Source organism: Kryptolebias marmoratus, linkage group LG3 (genome assembly GCF_001649575.2).
Source record: "Kryptolebias marmoratus isolate JLee-2015 linkage group LG3, ASM164957v2, whole genome shotgun sequence".
Classification (NCBI taxonomy): domain Eukaryota; kingdom Metazoa; phylum Chordata; class Actinopteri; order Cyprinodontiformes; family Rivulidae; genus Kryptolebias; species Kryptolebias marmoratus.
In genome coordinates this window covers 10,454,273-10,480,515 of record NC_051432.1, presented here as the reverse complement: position 1 = coordinate 10,480,515, position 26,243 = coordinate 10,454,273, and the positions used below count along the sequence as shown (strand labels likewise).

General features: G+C 35.8%; 1 protein-coding gene across 2 annotated transcripts in view; it reads right to left on the bottom strand.

Annotated features, from left to right (window-relative positions):
• The window catches only part of ctnna2 (catenin (cadherin-associated protein), alpha 2), a 293,925-nt gene that overhangs the window by 72,073 nt on the left and 195,609 nt on the right, over window positions 1-26,243 (bottom strand). For both annotated transcript variants that reach the window (XM_017405479.3, XM_017405486.3), the window contains exons 8-9: window positions 18,230-18,310; window positions 5,876-6,028 (exon numbers count right to left, since the gene is read on the bottom strand). In XM_017405479.3, coding sequence (XP_017260968.1) covers window positions 5,876-6,028; window positions 18,230-18,310 — 234 coding nt within the window. The remainder of the gene's footprint in view (window positions 1-5,875; window positions 6,029-18,229; window positions 18,311-26,243) is intronic.

The window sequence follows — 26,243 nt, the reverse complement described above, 5'->3', positions numbered from 1 at the left end:
TTATTGTTTATGAATAATAATGCACAATATGGCCCTTTGATTCCACTTATGTCCAAAGTAAGGGCAGTACTGTGAATATTAAGTAAAAATAAAAAGTAAAAAATGAATAATAACAAATGACAAATGCTGCATTATTCTGGAATAAGACCAATACAATTAATTAAAAACTAATTAGTGCATTGTTAACAATTGTTTTAACTGGCATGTATATTAAAAAGAAAGACAAAAAAGATTCACACATGAAAGATCAATGGTAATATTAGGAGGGTAATCATAACTATGATTTATCTGGAAAAGAACAATGATGCTTTCAAACTGAAAGCAACCCCATCAGGCTGTGACCATTGCATGTATACAGTATTAACTTGTGTAGTCACTGAGCAATTCCTTTCATAATCTTAAAATAATTCACAATATGAGTTAGACACAAAGCAGATGTACTGCATAAATGTATATTATAACACCAAAATCTTTCAAGAGAACGACTCCAAGATGGAGTCAAGGTCAAAGAAAAATCTTATCCTGACATTAGAATAGTGATGGGGCGTAACGTCCTTTAGACGTCTAAGAATCACTGGCGCAAATATAATATCATTGCAGTTGTAATAAAAAGGAACCTTGGTAGCTTCAAAAGATCGAATAGTCACCCTTTCCTCACGTTGCTGTGGGCAGCACTAATTTAATGATTAATGTTTTCAAGGCCAATGAAAGAGGCAAGTGTATTGAAATATGGTAATTATTCATCTGTACTACATGATGTTGACAAGAAAGAAAGGCAGACGATAAATGGGATAAAATACATACATGTAGACATACTGTACAGTACATACAAAACAAACTTTTGCTTAATAACAAAGTTTCAACTTCAAACATGTTGGGGTCTTGAAAAACAACATATTATACTTAGGCTTTCAGTTTGTTCTATCTGTGCATAAGTCTGAATATGAAAGACAAACTGAAGACACATCCTTTATGTGCTGCAACATTCAGCTAATATCATCTAGGAAAACGCTAACTTGGTTTAGTCTCGGGTTTTTGGTTTAGATTTGGTGTCAAATTGTTGACTAATTTTTGTTTTGCCTTGTATCAGGTTTCAGTTTGCTTGATTGTCAATTTTGTCTCCATTTTGCTTCAGATCTGTTCCTAGTTTAAGAATGACCAAATCCTTCACTGTGTTGCCAATAATCTCCCTTAATAAATATATATACTATGTTTTTTTGTTGTTCTTCTTCACTGACAGAGTTTTATCTCTGGTCCGTTGTGTAGTCACCCCCTGTCTACTTTTGTAGTTTGCCATACCTAATTTTGTAACATGAATTTAGGCTCCCTGGACCTCCAGCTACTCCAGCATATTTTGTGTTATCATTAAATGGCAAATATTTCCTTTACCTGTTTGCCTAGGAAGATTGAATTTGGGTCTTCCTTACTAGTGGAATACAACTTTGATGAGGGATGAAATGTGTACATGGTCAGATAACATCTTTGGGTCCTAGTGATTGCAAATTATTGACTTGTTCTTTTTAAAAAAATTGGAAAGAAGTTTTCTAAACTGTTTTTTTTTATTTTGTTTTGTTTTGTTTGTGTGTTTTTTTATATCAAAGTTTTGTGAAAACAATTAAGAAGATAAAAATGAATTCTGCATCTACTTGCTAAACAGTTAAAGAGAGAAAAACACAAGCATGTGTTAGTATACACATACATGAAAGGCTCTCAGTGTATTTTACAAATGGTAAATCATGGCTTGACAACAATAACACAATTTAATTTCGGACAGATAGAGGCTCTCCTCCTGACTATAGTAGATAAGTTAAATTAACTTTTATGAATCCATTACATGAATTTAAGCTAATCAGGCTTAATAATAATTGGTTTTGTTTTGTCTGTCAGTTTGATGTAATGAACACTCTGTGATTAAGAGCATCTGGATGGTGAACTACGCTCCTCACAGAGGTGAGAAAAGAACAATGAAGGGAACAAAAAAGGGAGAAAGGAAAAAAAAAGAAACAAGATAAATTGTATGTTGCCAAATGGAACAAGAGCAAACTGAATCCCAGGAGGTATGATAAAAGGCACCTTTTGATACTGTTGATCATGTTCCAACTCCAAGCTAATGGCTCCCTGACATCAGAAAGATGACTGCAGTGCAGTGACATCGATTGGGATGTTAATTACCCTAATATACTAGAAGGCAGCGATGGTGGCTGCTTTGATGACTGTCTGTGGTGGCACAAACGTTGAAGAAGACAATGATGGCAGTGACAGCCATACTGACAAATTCATAAGCTTCATTAAATATTGTAGTTTCTTAGTTTGAAACTTTATATCACAGAGCTAAGCAAGGTATCTGTAACATACAAGATTACCTTTACATAAAGAAACCATTTTTACAATCAACATTCTTAATGTGCTGTGCTTATTTTATGAGTTATACTGAGACATTGGCTCTGAATTAACCCATGTTGAATACATAAGCATTTGTTTGGAAGGACTGACCTTTCACAGATGAAAACCACATTGATTTGTTTTTGTCAGATGCAAGACACACATACAGGGAATCAAAATTTAGTTTTATGCAACAGAACGTTAAAACAAATATATGCAATGACACATTCATTTCATAAGTCTAGCTGCAGCTCTGATTTTGACATGTCTCAAAATAGCATTTATAGTTTAGAAAATTTGTATTTTGACCCCTTATTTTTTTTTAAACCTTCTGTAATATGTTGATTTAAAACAATAAATACATTCCTTATTTATGACCGTCAAGCTTCTGTCAGATATTGATTTTTATCATAAAAGCTAAGGAAAAGATCCTAAAACTAGGTCTACAAGGCAATAAGACCAGCAGATCACAGCTGAAGCACTCAAAATAGATGACAAAGCATCTCACACGCTCATTAAAATAAAATTTTTATGCATGTGTCTCACTGTCAGTTATAGCATGATGAATCCATTTAACCTTTTAAAGCTCAGGGGCATTGATGTGTCTCATTTACAGATAGTGTCTTTCCACCCAAAAGCTCAGTTTCAGTTGGGGCGCCTCTTAGCAATTCAGATAGCACTCCTGTCTTTTAGTTTCTTTAGGTCAGAGGCCATCAACATAATTTGCTTAAGGGTCAGAGGTTTTTTTTAAGAGGACAAAGTAGAGACCAGCCTTTGATTAGTCATGTTGCTGGTATCTATAGACTGTCTGTTTTATTTTTTTACTTCAATTTCTGTTGTTGTGAATGAACAGAATGTAATAACAGAGTTATTTTATTTATTTTTGATTGAAAAGTTTTGGTTGTGACTTTGCCAGTGAATTACCTTGATTTTTCAGATACATTCGGCTAATCATGTTGCTTGTGTGTCTATCACTCAGATTACAAAAATACGACCAATGTGAATTTCTACTAATGCAGTCTTGTAGTTACGGTTCTCAGCAGCGTCGTCTGTGAGGTGGCAAAGATCACACAAACTTTTTTTTTTTAATAAAAAAGTGAAACAGCAATATAATGTTATTAGTCATTATGGCATTTTTAATCCATTACATGTGTTTTTTACTTCCACCAAGAAGGCAATGCTTTCAGTAGTGCTAGCTGGTTTGTTTGTCCATCTGTCTGTCTGACTGTCTATTAGTAAGATTACTTAAAAAAAATAAAAAATAAAAATATTGTTTTGATAAGACTTTCAGGAAATGTTGGGGTTGCCACAAAAAAAACAAAAAAAAACAAGTGATTACATTTTTGTGGTGATCCAACAATATTTTAATGACCGTATGGCCTGGTGGAGGTATGCGCTCTCCAAGTTCCTCTAGTTTAATCGTGATTAGGTAAAAACTATCATACTTACATGTAGACACTGTGGATAAAGATAGTAAAGACAAATCCCAATAACTTTGAAACAACTACTGAGAAAAAGCAGTTGAAAACTTCATTTTTATACTTTATTGAATAAATAAATAAAAATATATACTTATAATGTCAGAATAAACAAATCTTTATTAGAGTTCAGTCTCATCAGCAAACAGCCTGGAGAGACTAAAAGGGCACCCGAATCATTCACTCTCTCAGCTGATGTAAAGAGAAGCAAGAGTGTGGGTTTGAGTGAGCATATGTTAAAAAGTGTTTATTAAAAAAAGTAACAGATTATTTTATTTGATCAAAGAAAACTGCAACTTTTTCAAAAGGTGAAAAGAAAAGTGATTGCACCACTATGTCAAGTGATGCAAAGAAAACAAACCACTAAAGATGCATGTCTAAAGATCTATCAGATTATGTCAAAACCATATCTAGTTCAATAGAAACAGTCATTGGCATTGTTTAAGCCTGACGATGAAAAGTGTTTTGTTGTAGTGGTACTATTGACCAAAATGACCGATCTGACCATTGAGCTATCAGCACATTTGGTTCAGGTGTTTGGTTTATGAGAGCTCCATGTGCCTCTGTCTGCTGTCTGAGGGTCTAGCCAGTCAGACCATCCAGGGTCTGCTCTGCCTGGAATCCTGAGAATGTGCTTTTAAACAGTAAGACAGCAACACCTTCTTCAGTTCATTTGTTTTAAGTTTTCTTTTTTACTTCCTGTAAGGTTATCCACAAAAAAAAAAAAAAAACAGAAAAAAAAAAAAACACATCTTGGGATAAGAAATCAAAACTACTGTATCAGGTCAGGATTAGGAATTAATTTAGGGCTCCTATCAAGGAATAGGCTGCCAAGCACAACTTTACATGTTCTGGTCGTGACGAGGACAGACAGAATGCTAACATCAACTTGATGTACTTTAAGCAACCTAAATAAATTTTGTTTATTTAAACATTAGGTTGATTTACTCTGTGTACCTATCACAGCCCTTGGATGGTCTTAGGTAATCAACAAAACCTGTTGCACCAATAAGTTTGAGAGCTGCATGCTAGTAATTAAGATTAAGAACTAACTGGCTGCTATTAGGTATACCTGTATTATTTTGATTAGTAGTATCCAGTTTGGGTTTTAACCAAATCTTTTCTGTTAACATGTTTTTGTTTGTACTAGTTCTGCATTACTAGAGTGTAAGGCAGCGATATGGTTTGTTAAAAGTGTTTTTGGCATTCAATATGACTTTTTTTGCTAACATTGTTAACTTATGCAGCCCAAATTTAACTGTCCTTAATATTGCTGTCATGGTTGTCTACTAAAAAAAGTGAAATAAAAAAAATAATAATTCAAAATTCAAACGTACTGTATACCAATGAGCACAAAATGTAGTGGGATAGCTTTGCAGTAAGAAAGATTTATTTTCTCTTGTTGTTTGCCTGTATTTACCTCTGGCTGTTTCATGAGGCTAAGAAGTGAGAAAACAAAATTCTTTAGCCTTGCAAGATTTGAAAAAAAAAAAAAAAGTAAGTAATTGTTGAGGGTTTACATTGTGGTTTGAAGTGTTTTTAAAACTGCAATGATTTGGCATGTTGCTCAGACAAAGGGAATTTTACAAGGAAATATACATTGTGATTATGTTACCAAATTGCAAATATTTCATCAGTTTTCTTTAATGTTTGAGAGGAAGCTTTTTGAATAAGAGTTAAGGAGATTTTGTATAAGTCTGAAATTGTGCAAATACTTTTTTTTTGTACACAACTGACAAGTTGAGTACACATCTTTTGAACACTTAGGTCTGAATATTTTTTTCTTGACAATTTAGATGCTTTATCAGTGATCAATGTAAAGAATATTGAAAATGGCATTGGAGTGTTGTATTTTTACCATTCCTGTTAAATTTGGATTTTTTTAAATAAACTTTTAGAATACACTAACAGGAAAACAAACAAATAATGCACACAACTCTACACTGATGACCCAGTCAGTACAGCACATATCTCTGTGTGTGTGTGTGTGTCCCAAAGTAAAAATAATAACTGACCTCTACCAACTTGTTGGCATGTTCACGGAACACCTGGGCATACTCCTTGACCTCTTTTTCATTTCCACTCTTTGCTGCTTCAATGAGCACCAAGAGGGGGACATTGGTCTCCAGGAAAGAGTCAGAGATGTGGTCCATCACTGCCTTCCTCAGCTACAACACATAGAGAGAAAGACAGAGAAAAGCAGTTCTACCATTAATGCTTCAAGATGACTTCAATGTATTAAATTTAGCAATGATTGCATTTAATTTAGCTCTGTAATAAATAAGATGTAGTAATATGATGGGCTGAATGAGCAGAGGAAAAGGGCAAATCAGAGAGACAGAGAAGAGCTGTAAAAGTCAGGGACAAACGGTGCTTGTAAATATGTTGTTTACTTTTTTTTTCATAAGGGGCAGGCACTGTGCCTTGCATCTTTGTTTATGGAATCACTTTGTTCCAAACTGCTCAGGGCCCGGTTGTTTTATAAGATGGTAAATGGTCCTTGATGTCATTCTTAGTCAGTCACTCAATCAAAGGTGTCAGAGTAACCATAGATAAACGACTATAAGCATCACATGTATCCCACACACAAAAAAAAGAGTTTACGTGAGATCAGATCTCAGAAGAAAGAAAGCATTTACATATTTTTAACATTTATGTTTAGGTTACAAACAACCTTGAAGCCCTCATCATTAGTTCTGTACACCTACTTTATGACAAAACTACCCAAAAACAGCCCTACAGCTTTACTATAAATTCTAAGAACTGTGGTTTGCAATATATTAATAACACAATGAATTAAAGTTTGGCACACTGCACCAGTAGATACTTATACTTTGTTACTCAAGTCTAGATTTAAAACAACTACTACTAAATGATTTGTGTGATCTTTTTGCAGGTTGAAAACAAAAACTAGGATTATGTTGTGAGTCCTATTGCCACCTAATAGCCAAGCATAAATATTTTAACACTTATATTTCATTTTTAGTTTAAAGTGAGGGGGAAGTATTTGTTCATATATATATATATATATATATATATATATATATATATATATATATATATATATATACTATATACTATATGTAGAGAAAGAGAGAGAGAGAGAGAGAGAGAGAGAGAGAGATAAGTACTGGGGTCACGACACACAAGCAGGCATGGCAGGTTTGAAAAGGCATGGAGACATTCAAAAATACACACTTTGCAAGCCCTCATTCATGTCTATTGGTCATTTTAGGATGAATATGGCATCCTTTTTGTTCGGGTCTGAATGTGTACATGTGTAATCCTGCAATACTCCAATTGGTAAGAAATACGGGGACTGAAAATTGATAAAAATCATGTTTTACCAGACCCATCTTTATATACTGCTGGTACTGGTGCAGAACAGTTGATAATGGTTGCACAGTGCATCAGTCTGGGCTATGTCAAATAATCTTAGCTGTATGTAGGTCTAAACAATGATTACCTCCTTTGGATAGAACCTGTATTTTTTGTTCAGGCCCTATTGCTAACTGATGCAGTAAAATGGTTGTTTAAGGAACAATTTCACATAGAATGACAATGCTAAGGGTTTATTGGAATCAGAGTGGCTCAGTGAACACAAGACATCCTTAAATTGGCCTCCACAGCCTCAAGTCTTTACACCCATTGAGAATCTTTTGGTAGGTGCTGGGCAAGACATTAAGCAGTAGTTTGATTCTCCCATGACTGTAATATCCTAGCGAATAAGAGCAATTTTAGAACAAGTGTTTTGATGTAGCATCCCGTAACATTACTGAAAAACATCAGTATCAATGTGTGCCATTTGAGTAATTTATTGACAGATTCATGCAGCTACATTCACACCATCAGCTATAATAAAAATATGTATGTATATATATGTTCCCTTTCAGTATAGAGCACAACATAAACATGCAAAACTGAGTGTGAGAGCACAGCATTTTTTTTAGCTATTGATGTGAACCATAGTTAATAATACTGGATCTCATATTTGAATAAAACTACTCAAGTCAGTAGTTTCAGTCCACTTCAGGCCAAACAAATATAAAATGTGACTGCTCGATTAGTTCTAATAGTGTCTAAGTAGGCTAAATATACAGTTCAATGGCTATAATGTAAAGATTATAATAATAAAAATAAGATTAAATCTACCCAAATATTGTATTTGCCTACAGTTGATAGAGATAATGTGGCCGATGTAATTTCAGTTATCAAAACCAAGATTTTATCATTGGCAATACCTTACCAAGTGGATAGCTAGGTTCATCATGCTAATCAATAGCATGTTGATGCTAATATTGACATGTTTTGAATCAGACAAGCTTCTATCTATCTCAAAGAGATGTAGAGTTAGACACATCAGTTGATTGCTTTTTATTTCCCACCAGCAGCCTCAGTTACCAGCTTCAGCTTGGCAAGATCACTTACCACCTGTAGACATAACCTCTGCCAGCTACTCGTCCAGTTAACACGTCTGGATGGTCAGAAATGCCCCATTCTACTATGTCAGCTTTTATTCAGTAGTTTTTATTATTGTCACCAAGGTAGTAATATTAATTAATAGCAGAAGCTTAAGATGCATAAAAATCTGAACTGGGCCTTGGGATATTAATGGATATTTGTGAATACCCAACAGTGAAACTATGATGGTTTTGAGTGGAGAAATGATACAGACAAGTGATCTCCCAAGTTGTAGCCTCTCCTGCACCATCAGCATTCTAATGCCCACACACCACTCCCACAGAAATCCATCTTCAATATTTCAGATCTCACCTCCCTCCATGCTCCACTCCCACTGTCTCTCCTCTAACACTCCCTCTGTATTTCACTAACACTTAAAGGAAATAGAACTGGAATTCCAATATATAGCACAGGCTCTGCTCATTACAAGTTAGTGGAGAAGCTATTTGTCTCCATAGTCGAGCACTGCCATGGTGGCTCAAGCTTTCAAAGATATGTGCTTTTGTTTTACATATAAATATTTTCTGATACACTGAAATATTTTGCAGGTGCTAACATTGTGATCTGGGTATAATTCATAGTCATGCATTTTTAATTTCTGGTAAGCTTCTGGCATGCTGCATGCCGGCAGAATGTAGGCTGGGAGGAAATGTCACAAATCTAAAATAGCAGTACGCCAACAGTGGCGTCAAGACAGAAACACATATAGATAAATACAGAATGAAACAGTAAAAGGGAAAATTAAATTACCAGCAGAGATTTTGGATGCACCAAATAAAAAAAACAAAAAAGAACACTTTACTGTTCATTCAGATAATGAGTTAAGCTGCCATGTTTCCTGTTTTCACTATTTCCTTGCAAAACCTTGGTGTGAGCAGATCTTGAGATATTTCAATTCAGAATTCACATCACAGTTTTTGCCAGCAGTCAAAAGTTGTCAACATGACAACTTTGACAACATGACAATGTATACATTCATAGGGCACAATAAACCCACTGAGCACCTTTTGAAATGAAATGCATTTGAAAATAATTTTCTACTCAGGCCTAACTGCCTAGCAACAGCCTGACAATGTCTGTTGTCTGTTGGTGTCATAATTTAACTGGCTGAAGCAAAATATGAAACTTGAAGCTAAGACTACATTATTAGATTAATAAAACAAAACAAAAGCAAACATTGCATGCTTTTTGTTTTCGGTTCACAAGGGAAACGTGCACAAAACGTGTTTCATTTTTGACTGTTTTTTCTGGAAGGGTTGTTAGATCTTTAATGACAATTTGTAGTAAACCACCAAACAACTGAGTAAATTATTGACTATATTGATGTATTTTTTACAGATTTCACCCATGTGCCTATTTAAAAAAATGTGACTGTAAATTACTTTGCTAAATCTGTGACTGTTAATAGCTTGTGTATCCTAAAATCACCACTGTTAAGAACAAGCCTAAATTCCAGCTGCTTCTGAAATCATATGCACATGTTTAATAAAACATGACTAATGCTCACTAATCCATGGGTGGTACATACGATCTTCAACGGTAACATTAGCATTAGTTTGCACACTTGCCTTGTAAGGAGGGAAATCTTTCAAGTTTGAAGGACCCTGCTCTAGTACACAAACAAATGCCTCATGGAGACAGTTACCAACATCCACTATGACCAGTGTATGACTGAAAAACAAAGAAATACATTTGTTTTTAAAGATTCCAATAAATATATACTCTGAATTATCATTAACATCATGCACCTGTATTCAGAGACAAAGGCAACCTGGCTTGTTTACAGTTCAGCAGAGCCCTACCAGATGTAAAAAAAAGGACCGGAACTCAAGAGAACACTGTGGCGGACTTCTGGATGTTTACAGTTGCACTTCAGCTTCTGTTATGTTTCACTTGAGATTCAGAACACTTTGTGGTGGGTCCTTTAGGGTCAGCACAGGAAGGTTTCTTATTAAAATGTCAAGAGCAATCACAATATAAGAGGCTAGAGTCATGGCTGAGGGGAAACAGCCTGTGCAAATCAAAAATTAAGTAATAGCCCTCATATATGATATTTATCAAAAAGCATGGGACAATAAGTGAGAGGAAAGAGGAAAAATAAAAAGGGGAAAGAGGGACTGACTGATCATTAGTAGGACGAACACATTTGATACCTCATCCCTAACACAGCAAAGGCATCAGCCACCTTATTGTTTTTTTTTTTTTATTAGTATTTTAGCTTAAGTCATATATGTCTCTGTTTTTGGTGTAGTCATTATAAAACAGTGGTTCATTAATGGTTCGTAAACACAGCACAAATAAGAAATAATAAAAAAGGTAATAAAACAGTAATTAACCTCAAAACATTTTGATACACAGACAGAAAATAAAATAAATAAATAAAAACAGAAATGTGAATTTGAACAGAGTGATACAGCTGACAAGATTTGTGGCAGCTGTTCCTCCTTAACAAAAAAGGCCTCCACAATTAAAAACAGCTGTACCAGTCAGCAAACTAATGGAAGAAATTGAAATGATTTCAACATCCCAAAGCTGTAAGGGAGTTTGTGACAGAGAGACAAAAGAAACATATGAGGTGGAATGTGTGATGCAGTTGTGCTAAAGGGAATCCAGGAATCAGCCATCAGTCAGAATATGGCCCAAAGAGATCACTTGACAGAAACATTCATTACAGACAAGATGACAGGGGGTACAACACATGGCTCATTTCAAATCACTTTGTTGGACTGGAAATGTAGTGAATACTGATTAAAGATAGAGAGAAATTTAAATATTGATAATTATGCTACAGTCCAGAGGCACATTCATTTTTATGATATATTATATGTTTCCGCCCCCTTCCAATCACCAAGTTCTCCTACTTAAACCTTTTCTGTCTCTTTTTATTTCTTCTCAACTTGTTTTTGCTACCCAAGTTATTGCTTTCAGCCATTCTAAAAAATCCACACATTTATCTATTTTGAATAGCAGCTTTATTCAAGGTTACATGGGGCTGGAACATATCTCTGCTGTTGCTGGGTAGTGTCGAGTAACGTCCTGTCCATCACAGTGTTTAAACAAAACAACACAACCATCCACGGGTACTCGCATACATGTGGTCAATTTAGAACAACCTTTTCAACTGAAATGCATTTCCTAGGACTGTAGATGGAAGCCAGAGCACCCAGATACTAGCCCATGAATTCAAAAAAATATTTAGATTGTTTGCTTTAAGTTGGTAGCAGCAATACAGCTGTGACATCTGTGTGGTTAACAATACATAATAAACATAAATGTATAGCTGCTTCTGGAATAGAGTGACTTTTAAAGAAGACTGTACTTGTAATGGTAAAATCCTCCATTGTTCTGTGAAGAACTGTGTGTCATCTCAAGCTCAAGCTTTAGGTTTGAGATTTTCTTAGAACTACGCATGCCCATTTGGTGGCAAAAACAGCAGCCACTCATTCCTTGCATTAAGGTAGCATCTCGCTGGGCTGCGAGTAGTAGGCAAATGATAAGGTTCAATCATAAGGGAGTCTCTTGAATGTCTCTAGAATGTCTTGCTTTTGCAGGGTTCTCAACTTCCTTGTTTGTGTCACAAAGGCACACAGCCCTGTCACTTGAGTTTTGAACAGGTTCAAAATAATTATGAGACAGCTTTTCTCTCGGAATACTCACAGAGGCATTGTGGGTCAAGTCAAATTAAATTTATTTATATCGCACTTTTCAGCAACAAGGCGATACAAAGTGTCTCCAAACCAGCTGAATTTTGCTAAGTGTCTCCCATCCGTTTCAAGAACACTAGAGTTGCATTTTGACACCTGCACAGAAGCTCTCCTCTAACAGAAAACATAATAGGCAAAGGTCCAGATCTAAAAACCACACTGATGATAAATAATAATTTTTGAAAAACATTTTCAAATCTGTCTCTCTCTCTTCACTTCAAAAGTGCCCTCCAGTAAATTAAATTGAAAACGTGGAGGCAACTGCCAGGATGGGAACAATGTGAGCCAAAGTGGGCAAGGTGGACAACAAAATAATGTGCACCACCAAGACTACAAATTTGCAAGATGTGTACACAAAAATAGGCCATAATTTTAATAACTGATTGCTCAAAAACAGCAGCACAGCTTGATGGCCACTTGGTCAAGAATCACCTACATTGTCAGGACTGACAGTCATTGTAGGGACCGAAGCCTGGTTTTAATATGGTGGATTATCATTTTTTGGTTAGGGATCAGGTTTGAATTGAGTTTAGGTTGAGGTTAGGATTAGGGTCTGGGTAAGGCTATAGAAATTAAGTGAAGTCAATACAATGTCTTAGTAAAAATGGAAATACAAACTTGTTGATGTATATACTTTTTTTTTTGTGAAATGTATTTTCATTGTCATTTTACATAAAAATAGACAAGAGCTAAAATATAATTATTTATGGCTGTTATGAACGCACATTGTTTTAGGGCTTTATATCTGTTGTGTAAGAGTACATTTAGCAAAAGTCTGAAGTGAACAAACTACTTCATGTCTCAAGTTAAATAAGGCCTTTTGTAGCTTATCTACTTATGTGTTAAGTAAGTGGGCTTCAATTCAAGTGAATTAACTTACATATTAATACATTTATGCAAACCCCTCATGTAGGCTGAGAGCATAAGCACACATTTTGAGAGGTGATCCATGATTGTGAGGATAATGAAAAACAGTGTATGGTGTCAAAAAAAAGTAAACTATTTGACAGAATATTTAAAAAAAATATGCAGGAAAAAAAAATGTTGAAAGACTGCATTTTAAAATCTTCGGAACCCAGAATTGCGTTGGAATAAGACTACAGACATGCCAAATCAAGTAAATGTGGCCAAAATCTAATAATGTAAAACTATTCAGGCTTGTTATGTTCATAAATCAGCTGAGCTGTAAAAATGTCCTAAACAACTGCCAGTTTGGATTGCCAATTTTCAAGCTTCAGTTGAAGGGCTAATTAATGTGTTAAAAGATGCTAGGTTTACTCATTAGCTTGCTTTGACATTTAATTTCTCTAATATGTTAAGACAGCTTAAAGTCAAAGCACAGTTGATGTTATATTAAATTTTGAACACACATAAATGTGCTAATGGGGGTTATATGTTTTCTCTGGAGAAATGGCCTTTTCTAAACAATTAAAATATTAGCTATAAAAATTACAACCCTAATTCTAAAAACACAGACTTTGGTTTAGTGAGGTGTGCTGACAAACTAATTATTTTTGTCAGCTTTACTTTAGTAAATTCAATGAACTTGGGGCACAAAAGTTCATAACCTTTAATCTTTAATGCCAACTTCATTCAAAAAGAAAAAAAAAAATGCAGCATGACAACCCTTCCCATCAAACAGTGAGTGGAGGAAATGACCAGGTTTTAAAACAGAGGGTAATTAGGGGAAGTGGGCACAGGTGAGATGATTACAACTAGGATCAGGTGAAGATGGGCGTGGCAGGAAAACAAGAGACTGACTGTTCCCCTTTTTGACAAAGACACAAGGATCAAGAACTGAACTAAAACAAGGCTAAACACAGGAACCAAATAACAGAATTAAAGAAACCAATAACTCAATACAAAAAAAAACCCAAACCCCAGATCCTGACATTAGAAGTATATTTGTAGTTCTAGGTACAAAGTTGAAGTAAACAAAAAAAATATACCACATAATTCATTTTTTTTTTTTTAATTTCACCTTTATTTCACCAGGCAAGACATTAGGAACAGTCTCTTAGTTACAGTGGTAGCTTCATTTTTATACCTGTGTCAGTTGTTAAACACAATGCCTATAAAAATATTCCGTATTTGGATGTTTTATGGTTTTATTGCTGTCATAAATCAGTCATGGTCAATATAATTTTTTTTACAGACAAACAAAGAAAAAACTAGTGTCAAAGTAAATTCTAATTTCTACAGGGTAATGCCGGTTAAATATGTAATGTGTAATAAGTAATTGCATAAATAATCACCTTTTTTAAAGTGACTTTCCTAATCCAACTCAGAGAAAAGTACAAATTAGGGGATGGATACAAAAGGATTTACAAGGCCCTAAACATTCCCAGTTCTGGTAAATCTGTCATCAAAAAAATGAAGAAAAATATAACATGTCCACCAGAGTTTATCTAGATAGTTTAGAGACTCTAATCTAGATTTACTATGAGTTTTGTTTTTTGTTTTTTTCCCAACAGTGGCTTTCACTTTGTCAATCACCCATACAGCTTAGACTGGTGAAGAACCCAGGCAGCAGTTTTTATGTTTATTTAATTGGTATTACTTTGTAGAAATTTAATTTCACTTTGACATTGAAGGTTTTTCTCTGAAAACTGTTTTAAAAGAAGACCCATTTCAATTGACCAGTATTGATTTTTAACAGCAATAAAAGCATGAAACTTCCAAAGGGGTGAATACTTTGTATAAGCACTGTATCTAGCTTAAAGTAAGTTTTTATAATCAACAAAAAATAGTGAAAATAAATCTATATAGGATAAACAAGCATGCTTAGAATGTTTTTTTTTATTATTTATTTATTTATTTTTGGCTGCTTACTTTTGCAGGGGTTGTCACAACAACAGATGCCCTTCCTGATGTAACCTGGCCTTGAACATGCAGCCTAAGGATTATGAGACCCCTGCACCAAGCTACCGTGCCCCTATGTAAGCTTAGAATAACATTATAAATAGTTTTGTCAAGAGGTCACATATCTATTTTATGCATTTTATAGGAGTGCATGTCATGACAAACAGAAATGTGTGACCACCAAAGGACACTCAAAGTAATGTGAATATACTTTTCTAAATATTGCTAGGAACTATTTGAAGTCATCAGCTAACTTTAGTTAACGTGAAACAAGGGGTAGACAGAAAAGCTTTTGCTTTACTGTTTTGCATAATGATTTAATTCTGGGGCAAACTGAATCCAAGCTACTTGGCAGGTGGGCTGTCTTTGTCCAAACATCTTAAAGTACTTCCCGCTCTGTGGATTTGTCTGATTTCAGTTGCTTTTATCACTTCATGTCATCACGATAGTTCTTCAAGAATGCAGCTTTATCTTTGAGGTTGCTATCATGCTGCTGAATTATTTAAGGCCAGTCAGACATCCCTAGTGTTATTAGATCAACTGTCTAAAACTTTTGGATAATAGACTACATGAAAAAAAAATAATAATAATAATGATTGCGAAGCAAGATATCATTTGCTGAATTTTCTGTTAAAACACTTTTTTTTCTGATTTTGTGCACACTTCAAACTAAACCAAAGTTCAAGTGCAGACGCAGCTGTGCTCATATGAAATTATGGAACAAAAACAAGCAAACAAACACAAAAAATGTAAAAATAAAAATAAAATAAATAAATAAAAAGATAAACCAAGGAAACGTTTACCTATTTAATTGGTAATGCGACTATATTTTCATTGCTATTTGTATGGCTTTTAGTTTAATGCACTGATGACACTTTTTTGTTAATACAAATATAATCTTTAGTATTACATCCTGTGTATAAATAATTCCAGTTGTGCATATTACAAAATAAAGCCAGTTTCTTGGGTCTACACATATGGATCAATTTATGGTTATCCTGAATCCCTTTTTTTGAAGGTTAAAATGTAGTTTTAAGACTAAAATTGGGGGTCAAAGTGAGTTACTCTCCTGTGGTGGTAAAGTTTGGTCAAAGGGCTAGAAATACGGTGTTTTAGTCGTGTGGCCCCACAAAAATACTGAGACAAGCATGAGTGTGTGTGTATGTGTGTGTGTGTTTGTCGGGTGGTGAATGGTGAGGGAGAGGGGTTAGGAATAACCTGAAAAATAGAGGGAGGGCAATTGTTGAGAACAGAAGTGACTGCACTTTCACACTTCAACCATCACTGCGTTCATACATTTTTAAATTGCTTCCAGCTCTTCATTTGCCTTTGTTTTGTCATGATTGCATTTTTAGAATTGCAGAAACCACGTTTTTTATCACCGAACAACATTTTTGGGGCTACTATCTAATAAGTCATATTTCTTTGCTTGTAATTGTATTATTTTAACTTTTATATTGTCGTTATGATTAATGTCTCGAACCTGGGCCAGACGGAGATCATGAAAGAAGTTCCACTGCAGCCAGTACCAGATGTACAGCAGGAAGGCAGAGGGTCACCTGCTGTTAAAAAACTGGTGAAGCATAAGGGCCACTGAATTATGGAGAGGAAGACCTAGAAAAGCTTTTCAATTTGGAATAATCTTGGTAGGTTATAAAATTTCATAGATGCAGGTGGGATTTCATGGTTGGACTGTGTTTGCTATACCTTTTGGGAGGCCGATGTGAGCATATGTAAATTTTAGTGTGGTGCCCTACATAGACAAGTTTTTGTATCATTCTGAACATAAAAGAAGACTTTGACATTTAGTTTTATTTCCACTTTGCTAGCAAAGGGCCTCAAGGATGTAAGAGGATACTGATGGTTAGCATTTATTTTAACTAAAGAATGGCTGTGCTATTATTGTTGACACATGGAGGAGTAAAAAAAAAGGCTGCCAGGCTGCAAGTCAGAAGGATTGGTTCAATGTTTGCTTTAATACCTGTAAGTATTCTCCTTTGTCGTGTTGAAATTCAAAAAAACTCCCTCAATATTTTTGTGATGTAAATGCTGCCATATATATTTTCTCCCAGACATGATGGTACGCCAAAAGATTTACCGGTTTCAAAGAAAACAGAATGGAGGCGTGAACGAACGCTATGCTTGACAGCTACTGAATTTGTCCTGGATAACAGACAGCTTAGCGTTGTCTCATGTGTGTACACATCAGCATGGAAGAGAAAACAACACGGCATGTCTCTCGTGGTGTTGTCACAAGGCTTGCTTGGTCTTACCTGCTCCCATTTCACAAACGCTGTCTGTCATTTGTGCTCATCTCCTTTGTGATTCCTCCTTTTCACTGTGGAGATCCCGGAGACTGAAATTCTCAAATGTGCAACTGTGCACCTCCCCTCAGGAAGGGCTTGCGTCTCTACACGTTGCCGCTGACTCGCTAAACTCAACACGTGTCTTGTTGACATAATTACAGTATCACAACTCAGTGTAATGTCTGCATGTGTGCTGTGGGTTTGCCCTCCCATCTTAACTGAAAGCTTAAACACACCGCCCATTCTGTCAAGCCAACCCCTGAGTCAATAGAACATCCTGTCAGAGTGAATACCGCCTGCCAGCCCGTCAGACAGCCTGCACCAAATACCCCAACAGGAGACAGACTCATAGTTTCCCATCTAGAGCAATCTCGTGGTCTTTAGAGGTCAGAAAGGACAAAACCATTCTGTGAAGCAAGGGAGCATCACTCACAAAATAAATAATAAACTCATACAGGTAAGGACGAAAGGGGCTGTTGTGCTGTTCAAGAAAACCAAATCAGGCACTAAAACTGCCTCCTCAGACACACTGTAGATTTTACCAGTATCAGTCATAGGAATTAGGCTTAATTTATGAGAGGTAAAAGTACACCTCTGAGGCTTGCTTGAATGATCATAAGATAGCCACGTATGCTCTTTAGGTGTTCTCATTTTGTCAACTTAAGGATTTTTTGTCATACTCTGCCAAATCCAGCTGTGGAAAGTAGGATTAATCTTGTCTTTATAAACTTAAGAAATACATCAACGTTACCTATGAGTGCTGATCTCATGTATTGCAGCGTAAATCATCCTCTCATTTCTTTCTACTGGTGGTAGAAATTTCAATTTAGCGTTTGGAATTTCCTACAGCAGCTTTCGAAGTTTTGAGAATTAAAAAGAAAATAAAAAAGACAAAATATTGGAAATAAAAAGGAGGCAAACTATCAACCCTTTTGCCTTATTCTCCTGAAGTTGTGTCAACATTTCAGAAAGGTGTAAAGAGCACAGGTTAGGAAGATAAAGATGGAAGTGTGGCACCTATGAATTTTGAACTCACCTGTCTACGCAGGTCCCTGGTCTTTTTGGTCATTTTGTCAATGGCCGAGTTCAGTGGGTCACCTTTTTCTTTTCTGCCAGTCTGTGAAAAAAAAAAAAAAAAAAAAAAATCAGAATACCATTATTCTATTCAAAGTATGCATCACTTATAGGATTACATAGGATTACAGTTACACCATACAATATGTTACAATCATTTTTTAAATGACTATGGGAATATAATCAGTTTAAATTTTATTAATTGAAAATATATTTTCTCATGAATTTATTTTGACAATGTATTCCTCGGTCAGAGAAAATCTGCCTGAAACTGTTAGCAATGTTACCTAGCAACTAGCCAATCTGGTAAGTACCAATTCAGTTGTCTCCAGTTCCCCTTTGTGCTGCACTTCCTGTCAATGCCAGCTCCTACTGATGGCTTTAGCATGGCGCAGACTACCACATGGTTCACCTGATACACACAGAGCTACAAGCTGCTTCTTTTCACTCGACAGTGGGGAGTTTTGCTGGGCAAGCGGCACAGCTTCTTACTGTTCCAGGTTTCCCTCCTTTCCAGTTAACAAGCATGGCAACCAAAACAGCAGGAGTCTCTGCTGGTTACTGGTAGGATACATTATGACACAATCTTTTCTCTATATCACAGAAAAAATAGTTTTAGTCACGTTCAGTGAAAAAAACCCTGGACAACGAGGTGACTCTGCTTTCAGCTCTATTTATCCTTTACAAGCTTCACTGTTTTTCATCAGATAATATGAACAGAACTTTATTAGATTCCCACATTTACTGCCTTATTTTTGACCTGCAGATCAACAAGATTAAATTGTCTGTGCAAAATGGTAAAACAGTCATTGCATTGCTATAAATATGTTCGTGAATAGATTAAACCAGGAAGTAGTGCACATACAGTGTTGTAGTAGACATTCAGTTCCAGGAAAATGCACAAGACTTCTAGAAACATATAACTGCCCTGATATTATTACAGGGCAATTATGATAAGGCATTCCCTCACAACTGTTGGGAGCAAAAAGTTTCCATATTCAAAATACACTTTGTTTGACAAACCTAATAGTTTTTTAGCAGTCACTTTAACACCAGAGCAAAAGTGGAATGAGGACACAGTTACAGAGCACGCTCCTTAAAGGTGAAGAATGAGCTATGTTTACTGCTCCATTGGTAACTCTCCCTCAGGTCCTCTCAATAAGCTGCTGCATCGAGTCCAGTGCCACCACATTTCAAACTGTATGTCTATAAATAATCACTCATGTTAATGGCTATGCACTCTTTTTTTGACAACTGACAAATGAAAACATGTGGCTCATCCTTCTTCTGAAATCTGCTCTGTTTCAGAAGGGCCTGATTCATACTGAAAGAGGGTAACAAAAAAAAAAAGAGCAATACGATTTATAACATATTTGCAACTTCTTTATTAGAATTGAATAAAAAAAATGTTAGCAGGGTGATCAGCAGATTGTAAGACAAAATCGTCCTCTGTTGAAGCAATACCAGCATACGCAATTATTTGTATTGTTGCCAGGCAACAATCAGACTGTTCTCCCTGGTATGGCATAAAGGCGAGCAACCAACATGCTATCAGCTTTTGCAGAGAGACGTACACCAGGTGACATGATTTCCATTCACCCAAATCTGCCTCGAATGTGGATTTTTTGAGACACTGACCACTCAGAGAATGAGTAAAAGAGCCATTTAGTCTGCGTTCTGTTTAATGAGACACCAAACGTGGTAACTTATCTCTGTATTACTGCACTATTGTTCTGCCCTTTTGATAATTGAGTGGAACAGAATGCCTCGTATCTATGTGCCACAGATAACTAAATGAGCCCACATCAAACGGGCACCTCGTGGTAAACTCACCTCAAGGTTAACACTGTTATGTTCAATGCTGCGGTCACTATCAGCTTGTAAAATAACAGCTCTCTTATTAGTTCTGAATATTCCTGCCATCACAAACAGACAGCAGCGGAGAGAGGGCTACCACAGTGAAGGCAGACCTATAGCATGCTGGCACTGACAACTTGAGTCTTTTCTTTTCTCATATAGGTTATGATTTCTGGCTCTTTTTGTAATGTGCATGCATTACAGTGCAAGTGAGAATGAGCAAATTTTAAGAAGTTAAAATAAACTAGCTTTAGTACATTTTATTTTCTCTATTAGCTGTTCAGCATGAACTGATATTGTGTAAGTGTCAGTACATGCTGTGGCTCATACAAGGTCGTTGACATAAAACACACTGATCTTTAAAAAGATACAATAAAAATGGATTTTTGGTCTTTTTTTTTCTGTGCTAAATTGCCATTGGCCAGGGCTCATATACCATTTTTATTCACATGAATGTTAAACATTGCAGTTAGAATGAGTTATTTCTCTCCTAGCTAAGGCTATAGTTAGTTACTCCCTTTTCTAATAGCAATGGCACAATGCAGTCATCTGTTGTGAAGCAATGCACCAGACTGAAAAGAAGAAAACTGGCAAGAAGACTTCAGGGTTCTCTTAGAGATTCAGGCCTGTATAGAAAGCACCACATAATCCTAAATAGACTCTATAGATGAGGTGCTAATATATTTGCAAGTGTAATTCTGGCATGTACTGATGAAGGCTTTTAGCCAGTTGTTGATTGACATAAAGGGAGGAGAGGAAATGGAGGTGGCATTCAGTTACCTTCCATTATGTGCTACACATTTAAACTATCACTCACACTTTGATGTTCATACACAGACCAGCTTTTCTTTGCCAAAGTAGAAGACATGACAACATTAGTCACTATGTTGCCTTAAGAGCCTAATGTGTCATTAAGGCTCCACAGGGACACACAGGATTACAGATGCTCACCACCCTAAATAATTAAAAAAAGAGGAGGGAGGGAGTGTTAAATAAAATGTTTCTGTACATTTAAACAAAAAATGATGCAAAGTATAACTAACAAGAGAATATGGTTAAGCTATAAAAACACAAACAACTTTCATTTTTTTCCACAGTGAACAGACAAACAGATAAACCAAATTTAGCTTCTTTTTTTTTTTCCCAATGCTTTTTTTTTCAGTATCGGAAATCCCAGCCGTTTTATTTCTGAAAACTCTTTAATCTGAGTTAAGGAGATTAAAAAGGCACAACGATGTCAGGGTAAAGGGACAAAACCATGCACCTGTTATTTTTAGTTCTCCCTAAGCAGTCGCTATTGGTGTGCTCGTTTTCTTAAAACCACTGCAACTTTTTGTATAACCCTGAATATTTGAAATGAATGTGGTATACTTTTGACATTCACATTAAGTCAAGATAAACAGAATTAATGGGGGGGAAAAAATGCTACCTTGTACTATAATTATACTTTTAGCTTTCATATGTCAAGTGCATTTAAGATGCGATGAATAATGTATTGCTCATGTTGGGTTTCCTGCAAAACATGAAACACCCAATTAAACACACCACGCATGAATCCCCCATTACAAACTTTACATCTAAAGCCATCCACAATGATGAATCATAGGTTAGTCAATGTGTCAAGCTTATATTCAGCTTGAATGGGCCCCAACAGTGATTCACCTTGTTTTGTGTATGCTTTTATGTGAAAATGTATTTGGCTTTGTTTCAATTCAGGTGAGTTCCACATGTACAAACTATCATGTTCTCGTATTTAGCGCCATTAACATCTTGACAACTTGGCTGCTTGATTTTGTTTTCTCCCCCAGGAGAATCACTTATTTTCCTTTTCTTTTTCTTTTTTTTGACTCGATTTTTGTCACACACTGGAATGTGCATGTTTGATTTCTTGATAAACACAATTCCCCATGGTGCCTTGCAGACAATGTTCCCAACTGTCCCACATCTATTATTTTCCACCCCCATGCTGCGCACTCATTCACTCGCTGTTGGGGGGAGAAAGACAGAAGTGGGTGCCCGACAATGAGCGACTCGTGTGAGGGGTAATGGAGGCGGTAGAAGTGGAGTTACTCTTCCCCACTCAGGAGACGGCTGCTGGAGGCTGGTGGAACGACTGCAGGCTGGGAGCATATTAATTCTCTCAGGTCCTACCACAGTAAGCGTGTAATTTGCTGGTGCTCTACAGTGCAAACCATTTCACAGCTTTTTTGACCTTAAACCTCATACAAATGGAATAAGACATACATGTGTGCTACCTATGCATGGAATAATAATAATAACCAGTTGAATGACATACAGAGCCTTTTGCTGTTTTCGTCTTTTCACTTATTTTGAAATGGCACATAAGTATTGGTAAATAATACAGTTTCCCTTCTGTGGCTTTTTGATTACTTTTTGAACCATTTTATCTAAGCTCTGGAAAATAAATAAATAAATGAAATAACAGACTTTTATGAAATGCCAGTGTATTAAAGCATTTCAAAGACACTTCATTCAGTCATTAATTGGCCTAAATTATTTGTTTTCAACACCATGTCACTGCACCTACTGGGACATAGTGATAACAATAAAACAAACAGAAAAAAGGCTGAACCTGAAGGCTGGCGAGAGAATGAGGAGTGGCTCTGGTAATTCATAGGCAATAACACGGCAAATAAAAGAAATGGGCAGATGAATCAGAGGGAAGAAAACAGAAGTCAGGTGGGAGGGGGGGCATGAGGCATTGTGTCTCATTGTCTCTCAAGATCAATGTGTTAAATGATATCAATTCCGGCTCCATGTCAATTCAATTAGGCAGGAGTGAGAGGTACAATTACTGCCCAATGTGGTTACACTGTCTGTGGCAGGCTTAAAGGGGAAGGCAAGCTGATAACAAGAGGCTGAGAGAGTGTTTGTGTGTGTGTGTAAGCTGCGAGTGCATGACGATAATAGTGGTAACATGTTGGTCGGGTAACCAGCTGATAATGGGTAGCTAGATCCTCATTAAGATAAGTTGCGCTTCCTCTGCTGTGGTGCCACAGATGAGCCAATTTGAGTTGTTCTCATTAAGTGCAACTTAAAGAGGTGCAGCGGTGGCTATCAGCTACTGTGATTACAGGATACCCGAAAAGGAAACACGCAGCAGTCCCTGCAGCGAGAGGAGAGTTCTTCAGATAATTGGTTTGGATTACAATTTTGGTTTTATACTTTTTAATGCGATCCTATAGTAACACAATAGATGCAACATGTAATTCGACCCATTGTAAATCCAAAATGTACAGTAAAACAATGCAATGTTAGGGTTAGATAAATTAGAAATAAATACATAAAGTTTAAGAGTCTCCACATGTTTGAAAGTGTGTGTAGCCACATATTTAAACATACTGTTCACTTTAGTAAGTTAAATTAGATTATATAATAGGACTTATATTATCAAAAATAGTTAAAAAAATTACTGTATGTCCTTTTGATTCATCCATTATCTAAGCCCATCAGTGTACAGAGTCACGTAGTGTGTGTGGAACTATGGCTTGAGCCAGCCCTCATTTTTGCTTCCAAGTAGCCAAAATCTTTTTGTAATTAAAAAATAAAAAATCAGTCTTGAATAACTTCTACTCGGTTTTTGAAGATCTTTCAAAGTTAAACTTCAGGTGTTAGATGTCTTTTCCTCCACTATTTTCAGTCCAATCCTTGTATCACTTCATTTTCAGAAGATTTGTTTGTTTCTTAAGCCACTTAGTACTCACCCATAAATCATCAAAATATAAAAAAGCTATAAATGAGTCATGCTTAGACATAATAGGACAACTTTGCAAAACCTTAATTTTCAACTGTGTAAAGTATATTAAGATCTTGTTGCAACAATGCACTTTTATCATTTCCTAAATTGATTCTACAAGAATAAATAAATATATTAAATGATATTCTAAAGAGCCATCAAGGAGTAATTCTGCAAAAATCAAAGTTAACACAAAAGAGACAAAAAGTAAATAAATAAATAAATACATTTGTGGTTAAACAATTGAACTATGGCATAGTTCAGAAAACTAAACAAAAGTCAGACATGCCTAAAGATAAAATGAGAATTTCCGTTTCATTAATGCTCAAATTGTTCATAGATCAAAGTTAAATGCAAACAAGCAAAAACAACAAAAAAATAAATATGTTAATTTTCCCTACAGAAAACTACATGATTTTACCATGTTTGCCGCTTGTGATCTCATGTGTAAAACCATGTGACCACATGTGATTATGTTAAAAATGCTCAGAAATCCCACAGGAAACGTGTTTCACATATGCCACATGTACAGTAAATCTAACTTGTTTTCAGATGTAATTTGCACATGAAAAGAGGGATGGGGTTTTAAGTATCCCATTCAGTGTGTTTATTTTTTAAAACAAGGGAGTATATATCTAATTTGACTAGTTTTTTAAGCAGATAACTGGTTATCATTGTGTATAATCATCTGGTACATACATCCGTTTTTAACATTAATCCTAAAGACCAAAAAAAAAAAAAAAAGAAAAAACAAAGTGAAATGTAAAATTCTGTGTTTATGTAGCCAATATATGATATAGAAATTGAAGCGTGGGAGCAGCTGGAACATTAACTGACCTGACTGGCTGTTCTGCTACTCAGCATTTACATCTGCAGTGCCAACTGGCTTACAATGAGAGTGTGTCCAAAAGATGAATCAATACCAGCTATTTAGGGCCAAACTACAGACAAAGAAAATATATAAGTATTTAAGAGAAGAAAAAAGTATTATTCTTACAGTTTGCTTAGTCCACTTTGGATTAATATATACCACAGGCAAACAGTATCAATACTCCTGTAAAACATACCCCACAAAAGAGAGGAGAGGAATGTCTTTAGGTGGCCTACTATGTGTTTTACAATCAGGTGTAGGGAGCATTCTGTGTATCAAACTGTAGCCACTGCAAAAAGGCTTTTGCTACTGTTTTTGTATTGATCTGAAGCATGTCAGAAAAAAAAAAAAAAAAAAAACTTAAAGGACTTAGAAAATTGTGTCAATATGAGGAAATTGGGTTTAATGTATTGCCTTTACAAAAGACCAGAAGAAAATCTGCTCTTTTGAAGCAAAATATAAAGAACAAAAAGCTATACCAGTGGCATCAATTTTAAAACTGATATGAAAAGCATGTGGCCTGGTTTTACTGCTACAGGCACACTCGATTAGTTAGCAGCCTTGCACAAAAGACCCACATGTGACTTTGGATGACACCGACCAGACACATGAGTTTTACAGCCTGCCTTGAAACGCTTTACATGCTGTAGCTATTTTGTGACTGCCTCAGGTAAGTTTATAAATTTTTTTATTGACACATAATTTTAAAAAAAAGAGAGATGTCATCATTGCTAAGAGACGTGTTGGATGGTATTTATGCATCGTCATAAATAAACAAAACAAAACACGCATGTAAATCTCAACATCATTTCTTTTTAATGAGGTTCAATGGAATTGATAATGACCTAAGGCAGCAGCGCTCAGTCCTTGAACCTCCAGAGCACAACATGGTATTCATTACCCTTTATGTTTCACTAATCGTCCACATCAGTAACAATTTTGAGGAAGGTCTACAAAACGCTTAGACAGCCTATACAATTACAAACACATTAGCAGCAAAGTTTAATTATGTGTAACTAAAAAGCTTATATTTCATTCATTACGTAACAATAAGTTATTGTTTGTTATGCCCCTATCAGTGGTCAGAGATCACTAATGTTACCACATACATACTAACTAAAAAAGCACTGTTTTGTATTTGAGCATTATATCATTTTACAATATAATATTAAAAACAATATATTTACACAAATAAATGCAATAATGCAAATATTCAATGTAGGCTATACAATATAAGTACAAGACTGGTGTCGGAAAATACGTGAGTATGAAAAAGTCTTGTTCAAAGCTTCAGGTTAGCCACAGCACTCTCAGTCTCCCATGTGCCTCTTACAAGAGGGATTCAAGTCTTTTCTCCACACACATCGATGTCCACGGTATCCATGGCAGTGCTGCTCGAGCCCGGCGGTCTCTTGTCATTTAGACTTAATGCAGCCTAGGACAGAACCGCCCGAGGAGAAGCAAGAGTGCCTTCAAGCACAAGCCCTCTTA